The sequence below is a fragment of the Primulina huaijiensis genome, chromosome 4 (assembly GCF_012295235.1).
Source record: "Primulina huaijiensis isolate GDHJ02 chromosome 4, ASM1229523v2, whole genome shotgun sequence".
NCBI classification, from domain to species: domain Eukaryota; kingdom Viridiplantae; phylum Streptophyta; class Magnoliopsida; order Lamiales; family Gesneriaceae; genus Primulina; species Primulina huaijiensis.
The window spans coordinates 26,134,209-26,142,869 of NC_133309.1; the positions used below are offsets into that span (position 1 = coordinate 26,134,209).

General features: G+C 35.3%; 2 protein-coding genes across 3 annotated transcripts; both read left to right on the top strand.

The window, feature by feature from the left end:
* Positions 1 to 407: 407 nt before the first annotated feature.
* On the top strand, positions 408 to 5,084 carry LOC140975830 (uncharacterized). The gene is made up of 13 exons (XM_073439761.1): positions 408 to 929; positions 1,153 to 1,296; positions 1,371 to 1,583; positions 1,651 to 1,740; positions 1,903 to 2,010; positions 2,337 to 2,606; positions 2,819 to 2,975; positions 3,077 to 3,154; positions 3,257 to 3,357; positions 3,652 to 3,822; positions 3,941 to 4,015; positions 4,227 to 4,334; positions 4,660 to 5,084. Exons 1-13 carry the CDS (start codon positions 537 to 539, stop codon positions 4,948 to 4,950), a joined length of 2,199 nt encoding a protein of 732 aa, XP_073295862.1. The 5' UTR covers positions 408 to 536; the 3' UTR covers positions 4,951 to 5,084.
* Positions 5,085 to 5,808: 724 nt separating this feature from the next.
* On the top strand, positions 5,809 to 8,390 carry LOC140975831 (sm-like protein LSM1B). Of its 2 annotated transcripts, XM_073439762.1 has the most exons (5): positions 5,809 to 6,141; positions 7,124 to 7,192; positions 7,280 to 7,395; positions 7,479 to 7,541; positions 7,884 to 8,390. In XM_073439762.1, exons 1-5 carry the CDS (start codon positions 6,081 to 6,083, stop codon positions 7,959 to 7,961), a joined length of 387 nt encoding a protein of 128 aa, XP_073295863.1. In that variant the 5' UTR covers positions 5,809 to 6,080; the 3' UTR covers positions 7,962 to 8,390. The 2 variants fall into 2 exon arrangements, with proteins under 2 accessions (XP_073295863.1, XP_073295864.1); XM_073439763.1 differs by lacking the exon at positions 7,124 to 7,192.
* Positions 8,391 to 8,661: the final 271 nt, after the last annotated feature.

An 8,661-nucleotide genomic window follows, 5' to 3' on the forward strand; every position in this document is an offset into this window, starting at 1 on the left:
ATATATATACNATCTTTTTAATCTAATTTAGTAACACACATGTTCCTTTTTATTATTATATTATATTATTACAACTTGAAAGTTACCCCCCACCTGCATCCTTATTGGTCAATTAATTAAGGACATTAAAAAAAAAAGTTGCTTAAGGCCAATTATTCCCTTTTAAATAATATAAGTAGAATTTTATGAAAGTGAAGATATTGGTTTTCAATTTCAAATTAGCATTAACAGAAGTCGGACAGTTACGTCAAAAATACCATAGACAAAGTAAGAGAATTAATATCCACAACTTTTAGATGTTTTTATTTTTATTTATTTAGATTTTTTGTTAGACCATATTTTTTTTAAACGATATTTTTATTCGTGTGTAAAATCATCTCACGCTATTTTTGTTTTTGTTTTTTTTTGGCTAAAATTAATATTAATATAGCTACAGGATACTCTGCTTGATTCATTGCATTCGTCTTCCAAAGCTTTTCATTCCTAGCTTCACTACTCGCGAAACCCATTTCATCCTCATCTGCTCAAACGAAACAATGACTGACGAATTCTCCAGGGCGATCGAACTCGGCCTCAAGCTGTCCAAAAGAATCTACTACGGCAACGACGTATCAACCGTTTCAGCGCCGCCACGCACGCTGTCGATGATGGCGGAGCCGGAGACTTACCTCCCGAAGGCGGTCATGATGTACGCCGAGATTTATGACCCTTCTGTTGTTGACAATCCGAATGTTCCCAGCTACCAACCCTACGTTCACGGCAGGTGCGAGCCGCCGGCCTTGATTCCGTTGCACATGCATGGGATGTCGATGAAGGTTGATTGCCACTTGGATATGGCCTTCGTTACAATTAGCGGCGCGTGGCGCGTGCATTGTGTCAACGCGAGTACGAGCTGTAACTGTCGCGTTGCCGTACCGATGGGTGAACAGGTAATACTGGTGCGCATATTTTCTTGACTTCGTGTGTGTGGTGTGTTTCCGCAGCTCCATTTTCGTTGGCATATTGAATATGAACCATGATTTTCATCATCAGTGCTGAATTTTATCGGTTGGCTTTCCATTGATATTGAAGTCCAGTGATTTCTTTAGACGAAGCTACTTGATCTAATTTTGTCATAACTTCACTTTTTATTAAGCATTAATTGGCTAACAGGGTTCAGTTCTAGGTGTAGAGGTTGAAACTCCTCTTAAGTCATACTGTACCGAATTGGTTAGTACTATAGAGTTAGAAAAGGTACCAGACTATAAAGATGGAGTCCTGATAAAAGGCCGGATATACACACTGGAAATACCCCAGGTGATTGTCAGTTTCTCTAAACATTTCGAATAATTTTTCCCACTTTGCACGTGTCACTGAATTTTTCTTCCTAGGTGGAGGGCGGAACCGAGCTATCCGTGAGAGTCAGTTGGTCCCAGAAGTTGTTGTATCAAGATGGGAAATTTAACCTTACTGTGCCGTTCACTTTTCCTTCCTATGTTGTCCCTGTGATGAAGAAACTACCTACAAAGGAAAGTATTTTAGTGAATGTAAATTCCGGCCTGGGAACTGAAATCTCGTGTGAATGTTCTACACATCCTCTGAAGGTACATCATATTAGTCAGGTCACTTTATATTCCGGGGACGAAATTCTAATTTCTTCACCTCTCACAGAGAATAACACACGAAACCAGGAACATAGGATTTTCGTGTGAGCGGGAAGTTTCAACGTGGTCGAGGAATGACTTCAGTTTTTCATACCATGTAAGATACGAGCCACAGGCTTTGAACTTTTCTTGTATACTCTGTTTCGTTATGTTTGCACACAAAACGTTTCCCGGATGGTTCTTCGTGTCTAAAGTAAGAGCTTAGCCAAGCATCCGATTTACTATCTTTTGTTTTCTAGCATTTTCATCTACTTTTCAGGTTTCTTCAAGTGATATAGTATCTGGTGTACTGTTGCAGTCTCCATCTCTTCATGATTATGATCAGAGAGAGATGTTTTGCTTTTATCTATACCCAGGGGAAATGAAGGTTGGTAAGGAGTCCCCTTAGGCTGATAAATTTTTTTCTCTTATTACTAGCGCAAAATTTCCCCTTGTATGCGTAAATCAAATATCTTTCAACTAACGAAAATGGTAAATTACCTTCTACCGTTGCATTTTGCTAGAATTAAAGAATTTAGACCGGAAGTTATTAATCGTCAAGTTCAATCCTGAAATGGAAGTTAAATAAGTTTTATAAAAATTTCTAGTCATGTTTCCTTTTATTTTCTATATTGCGGCTCTGCTTCGGTTATTTCAGAATTAGATAGGAAAGTTTCATGTTTCCCTAATCTCATCAGTTGCCAACTTTTACAGGTTTTCAGAAAAGAACTTGTATTTGTAGTTGATATAAGTGCTAGCACGCGGGGAAGTCCACTCGAGAATGTTAAAACAGCAGTCTTAGCTGCTCTATTAAAACTTAACCCTGTAGATACTTTCAACATTGTAGCTTTTAATGGAAATTCTTCATCATTTTCCACATCCATGGAATCGGCAACTAAGGAAATGATTGAAAAAGCTTCTGAGTGGATTGGGGTGAATTTTATTGCAGAGGGAAGCACAAACATCTCGACTCCTCTGAACCAGGTTTTTTTATAAATTACATAATTCAGTGATCCATGAAGTTCTGATTTTATTTTTGATTTGCCCATATCTTGACCTTATGCATGCCAGCCAATTTGGGTAATATCTGTTAATGTATTAAGTTTAATTAAAAGCAAAATCATGTCGGAATGCACAAATCGGATGATGAATTATGTTTTACCTCTGCTAATTTCTGTTATCTTTTCTCATGTTAGGCAATCAATATGTTCTCCAAAACCAGTGGTGTTCTTCCCATCATTTTCCTCATTACTGATGGATCGGTTGAAGACGAAAAAGATATTTGTGAAACCATGAAATCTCACCTTTTGGAGGGAGGCTTGACAAGTCCACGAATTTGGACATTTGGCATAGGTGACTTGTTAGTCATCCCTTTGTTTGTCTTCTTTGAACTTGATCTTATTCTGACTGTTTACTGTATTACTATTGACATCGAGTCTGCATTGTGCATTCAGGTTCATATTGCAACCATTATTTCTTGCAAATGCTTGCACAAATTGGAAGGGGTTATTATGATGCTGCCTTTGATGTAGGTTGGTTTCAACGTTCCATTCCATTGCCTTGTGTACAAGCTTCGTTTCTTCATACCATATCCTAGTTCTTTAAAGGAAATTCTGATATTTCACTTTATCCAGATTCTGTCAACGTGCTGTTGGAAAGACTAATAAGCAATGCGTCAAAAGTCATACTTGCAGATATAAGCATTGATGCTTCGAAGGATCTCGATTCACTTGAGGTATGATTAATTATAACAGTGTTACCATACGATCGTCGGAAGTAAACAAACATTTGTTTGTTCCTGTTTCATTAAACCGGAATATCATAATTGAAATCGCAGAGAACAAAATTGCATACTATCATGTCCCTATTTTCAGTATATAAAATGCTTCCACACTTACTATGGACTCTAATCTTATTATCTCGAATCATTTCTTTATGCACTTGATGATTAATCAGAATTTGATTATATAGCACGTCTATCCAACGTACTTTACAAAACCCTGGCATCTAACTGCTTTTCTCATTGCAGTTTCATCCATTTCATTTGCCAGACCTGTCATCTGGATGTCCATTGTTTGTATCAGGAAGATATTGTGGGAACTTTCCTGACTTTGTCGAAGTTGGCGGGACCTTGGCCGATTCGAGCAGTTTCGTAATACAAACGAAAGTTCAACAGGCAAAAGATATACCTCTTGACAGCGTATGTTTTCAATTTATTGACAACAAGTCACCTTCGTAAAACTCATGAAATTGAAAATATTTTGATAGCATATATAGAACTTTAATTCCATTTTCGTTTGACTATGTACTTCGAACAGGCATTTGCGAGGAGACAAATTGACGCCCTTACATCTCATGCGTGGTTTACAGGAAGCAAACCTCTAGAGGAAAAGGTTTGCTCACATGTTCTCAATCTAAAATTATAATATCTAAATGTATAACTAATCTGAATCGAGTTCTAATTTTATTTGTAGTCATGAGCTTAAAATAACCCTTAGCTGAAAGCTCTTTAAATGGTGGTTATTGTCGGCTGCAAATCTTGATTAACACTCGATCTCTCCCAAATAAATGATTTTTTTTACTGGAATTACACTGTACTTGTAGGTTACGAAACTGAGCTTGCATAGCAGGGTTCCTTCCGAGTATACGAGAATCACTCTGATTGAGGCTTACAGTAACAAGATATCTGCCAAGTCAGACACAATACAAAAGGTATATATGTAGAAGCTGATGCTAGTTGGAGATTGGGTCTCCAGACATTCCTCGAACCGATAATAGATAATAAAGCACTGTATATTTATACCCTTTCTTCTAACTAGCACGCTACCTATTTACGCTACCACTTCATACACTTTTTTAGTATTTATATTTATTTTTATCAATTACATTTGTCTGTACAATCAGCTAGCTTCGTTTCCTCTGCACTTGTCTGCCTCATATCAGTAAATGCTAATTTCGTTCTAAAGCAACTCCTTTGAAGTACAAGAAGTGAAAGGGATAAAATGTTCATATTATCCTTCAAACTGTGACTTTGCAGAAGATTACACTTTTGCGAAGCCTTGGCATTGGCTTCGGTGATCTGGAGGCCACAGCTGAGAACCTGCCTCTTGAAAGTGCTGAACCCAAGTTATACGAAACTCGAGAAATGATATTTAAGGGAGCTTCAGATTGCTGCGGACGGATGCTCCATTGCTGCTGCTGCATGTGTTTCATTCAATCGTGTAATCGACTTTACGACCAGTGTGCCATCGCTCTCACTCAGCTGTGCACCATTCTTGCATGCTGCGGATGCATTGAAGTTTGTTTTGATATCTGCACGGGTGAGTAGTGGAGTATGAACGTTTAGTAAATTTAATGCGTCTTTCCTTTAATTTTTGTTCTTGGATTCAGGTCAAAACTGGCCTATACTAAATTGATTGTAATGTTTTATTTTGTAAATTACGAATGAGTGCTTGGAAATAATTGGAGTTTTTTTTTTTTTTTTTTTTTTATGTCTTCCCATTAATTTTTTCAGTTCCCCCGAGAAGTAAAACGTTTATGCTAAATGATTAAAAATAAAAATTTCATGTATTGTATTTTGTACGTCAAACAAAATTATACTTTATATTATGAGATATACAACTGTTTTCCTTAAAAAAATTTGATTTATTTAAAAGAAAAAAATAAATACTTTTGTACTATGTTTTCAAAAAAAATCATAATTTTTAATGATATATAAGTAAAATATAAAAATAAAAATATTTCTATCTTGATTTTGAAATTTAATATTATCCTAAGTTTTAACAGAGATGTGAAAATTTCTGGTCAATTTTTGTTTTTATAAAATACTTAAAAAGATTTCGGTGTACAAAATTTTGATTTACCCAAATTTTATTAATTTACACCAACAATAAAAATATTTTTTGTATTATATTATTTAGAACCTTGTTATTATTATTATTTTTTTTATTTAGAACTTTGTTATTATTATTATTATTTTAAAAAAAATAAATATATTCTCAATAAAAGACGGGTTAGGTATGAATAAGCAACCATTTAATCATAAATTTCCATTATCTAAGGGTGAGTATTCCGTTAATTCGGTTACCGACCGAACCAAATTAGTAATAACCAAACCGAATCGAAATATTTAGCCATAATCGAGCCGACCGAATTAATTTTATAATCGATGAAAATCGGTTAGATATTCTTATAGAGTTGAGGGTTTCTCAGATCTGATTTCTTCAACCAAGAGTCAACCAAACCTCTCCCGTTTTCCTCATATTCTTGTAGTAGGGTTGTTGCAGGTTTACAAAGTTGACGCTTTTTCGGTATTTTGTTTCCTCTTCTGGGGTGGAGGGCAATTAAAGAAGGCAAATCTGAGCTGCCAATGCAATTTGTTTCATTGAACTTGTTCGATTTTTCGGTTAATTTTTGGAGAATACCGAAAAATTTGAAATCTTGTTTTGAACCACATCGATGTCTTGGGCAGGCCCGGAAGATATTTACCTCTCCACATCTCTTGCCAGCTATCTTGACAGTAAGCTTTTCCTCCGAGTATTTTTTAATTGTTTATGATAGGAATTGGAAGTGGTAATTATGTGCCTTTTGGGTTTTTTCCCTTTTTGTTTTTCCTTTTGTTATGGGCTTTGATTCTTGCATTCTTATTTGATTTTAGTGTCGTGAGTTCATGTAGTAGTTTTTTTATTTTCGAGTTATGTATTGAACTTTTGTTTTGTTTTTGCCTGGTTTGATAAGGTTGCGTTCTTGATTGGTATTTGAGATATAATTGTGGTTGAGAATTGGATTTTTTTCGTTTTATTTTATTGAATTTTTTGTTGATTCTTGCATTTTTTCCCAGCTATATACTTTATGCATGGTTCTACTGTTGGCATTTGTTGTCCTGAATTTTTTAGTATTGCTTTGTGTTTTGGTTTTCGATAGTTGTAATCTGCTATGAGCATAATTTTCATGGAGAAATAAAGTTAGAGGCTTCCAACCTTTTCTGGAGAATCTTAGTTTCTAGATTGAGGGCGCCAACATGTAATTGTGTCTCTGTAGCTTTTAGTGCCGGGCTGCTATTTTTCTATGATACAATGAATAGGTTGTTGCTTTGATGAATGCCAAAGGAAATTAAGCTAGTTAGTGGTTGGAAAAATGAAAATTACGTAAATACTAATGGGTTCTCAATTCTTACCGAATATAAATAATGTATTTTGTTGGAAATGATGAGACTATGCATTAAAATTTAATCATTGTTAGACATCATAGAATTCAAAGGTACTTGTTACAATAGAGGTTGGATATTTTTTTTACTCTTTAAATTTAGACATTATTTGAATTGCTGGCCAGCGAGTAACCTCATGGGATATATTGAGATGCTGTGCTTATTAATCTTGAAACTTAGCAGTTTCAGAGCTATTCAGTTTATAGTTCTTTACTTAATTATGGGATATGGTCTGTTTAAACACTCTTGCAAACTGATTCTTACCTCCTGAATTGAAATGCTTGCCTCTTTCCAGAGAAACTTCTTGTATTACTTCGAGATGGGAGGAAACTATTAGGGATTTTTCGTTCCTTTGATCAATTTGGTATTGATTTTGAATTCTTCTTACTTTTTTGTTTTCCATCATACTCCAATATCTTATCTCTAACTAATTTTAATATCGTATATGTAGCTAATGCGGTTTTGGAAGGTGCATGTGAGCGTGTTATTGTTGGCGATCTGTATTGTGACATTCCATTAGGTCTGTATGTGATTCGTGGAGAAAATGTTGTGTTAATTGGGGAGCTGGTATGTGATGTGATATACTGAAATTTACTCTCAGACCATTTTGTTTTTTCCCCACTGACATAAGGTGGGATATGACTTGTCAGGACCTGGACAAAGAGGAACTTCCTTCACACATGACTTGTGTTTCACCTGCAGAAATAAGAAGGGTAAGCATACACTCATGGTGTTTATCTTGTCCTTGTTCAACTGTGTTGTTTTGTGAGACATGGAATAAGTTTTTAGCTTGCAACTTTCTTGTCACTTTAGTTTCGAAAAGGTTGGAACTTCAAGTAGATTTTAATAAGAATAATGGTTCTCTTTTATATCACCTTTTTTTTTTCTCTCTCCGGTGGTGTTGGGGTAAGATGTGGTATTCAGACGGAGATTAAGGTTTCAAAGGGAAATATTTGTGCTTTGACCTGACCTATCATTTTTCTTTTCTCCTCTTTAATTGTGCACTTCTGAGGTGCTATTCTAATGGCTCGAGTCCTTTTCCTCTGTTGGGCCAGGCAAAGAAAGCAGAAAGGGAGTCTTCAGAGCTTAAGGGGATGATGAAACGAAGGATGGATTTTCTTGATATGGATTGAGTTACAAGGCTTCATCCGTACCATGTCATGACGTATGCAAATATTATCGCGGATGCTCGCCCAGGCACTGCAGCCTGGGAGTATCAGTCAGAATGGAGGATCATTTTGCTTGTGTTCTATTTTATCAGAATTCAACGTTGTCTGTAGCATGGATTTAGAAAATTTAGTTAAACGATTGATTGATATAACTAAGAAATAAATTTAGCTTGATAATCTGTGATGGATGGTGGTGGGTTTTTTTTTTTTTTGGGCTGGGGGGTGCTCTTCCATGGTTTTTTTTTTTTTTTTTTTTTTTTTTTTTTGGTGTTTTGGAAGGACTGGGATTTTGTTTGTGACTGAATGGAGCTTGGTATCTATCTGCTTGGCTGATTTTCAATTGTTCATTGCGTATAAGAAGTGAACTGGTAAAACTTATCCATTTTATGGTAACTTTTCATTTGCTATTCAAAATGATATTATTTCATTAAATATCAGTGTTCTAAACATTACGAAAAAAGCGAGGATTAACCATGATTAACAGTGAAGGAAAAACTTCGAGTAAAAGCTTGGAAAAAGAGTCAACATAATGTTTGACCGTATTAAGCACCTTTTTTAGAAAAAGAAATATAGTTAATTTATATATATATATATACTAGAAGACATATACGTGCGTTGCACGTGTGGAACATGCAACAACCGTAATTTCTGAATTTCTTATAAT

Excerpts from the sequence above, each read along its gene's own strand:
- LOC140975831 (XM_073439762.1), top strand. The coding sequence starts at position 6,081 with ATGTCTTGGGCAGGCCCGGAAGATATTTACCTCTCCACATCTCTTGCC. Across the intron at positions 6,142-7,123 it reads TCTTGCCAGCTATCTTGACA|AGAAACTTCTTGTATTACTT; the intron begins GTAAGCTTTTCC and ends GCCTCTTTCCAG. Across the intron at positions 7,542-7,883 it reads CACCTGCAGAAATAAGAAGG|GCAAAGAAAGCAGAAAGGGA; the intron begins GTAAGCATACAC and ends CTGTTGGGCCAG.
- LOC140975830 (XM_073439761.1), top strand. The coding sequence starts at position 537 with ATGACTGACGAATTCTCCAGGGCGATCGAACTCGGCCTCAAGCTGTCC. Across the intron at positions 3,358-3,651 it reads AGGATCTCGATTCACTTGAG|TTTCATCCATTTCATTTGCC; the intron begins GTATGATTAATT and ends TTCTCATTGCAG. Across the intron at positions 3,823-3,940 it reads AAGATATACCTCTTGACAGC|GCATTTGCGAGGAGACAAAT; the intron begins GTATGTTTTCAA and ends TACTTCGAACAG.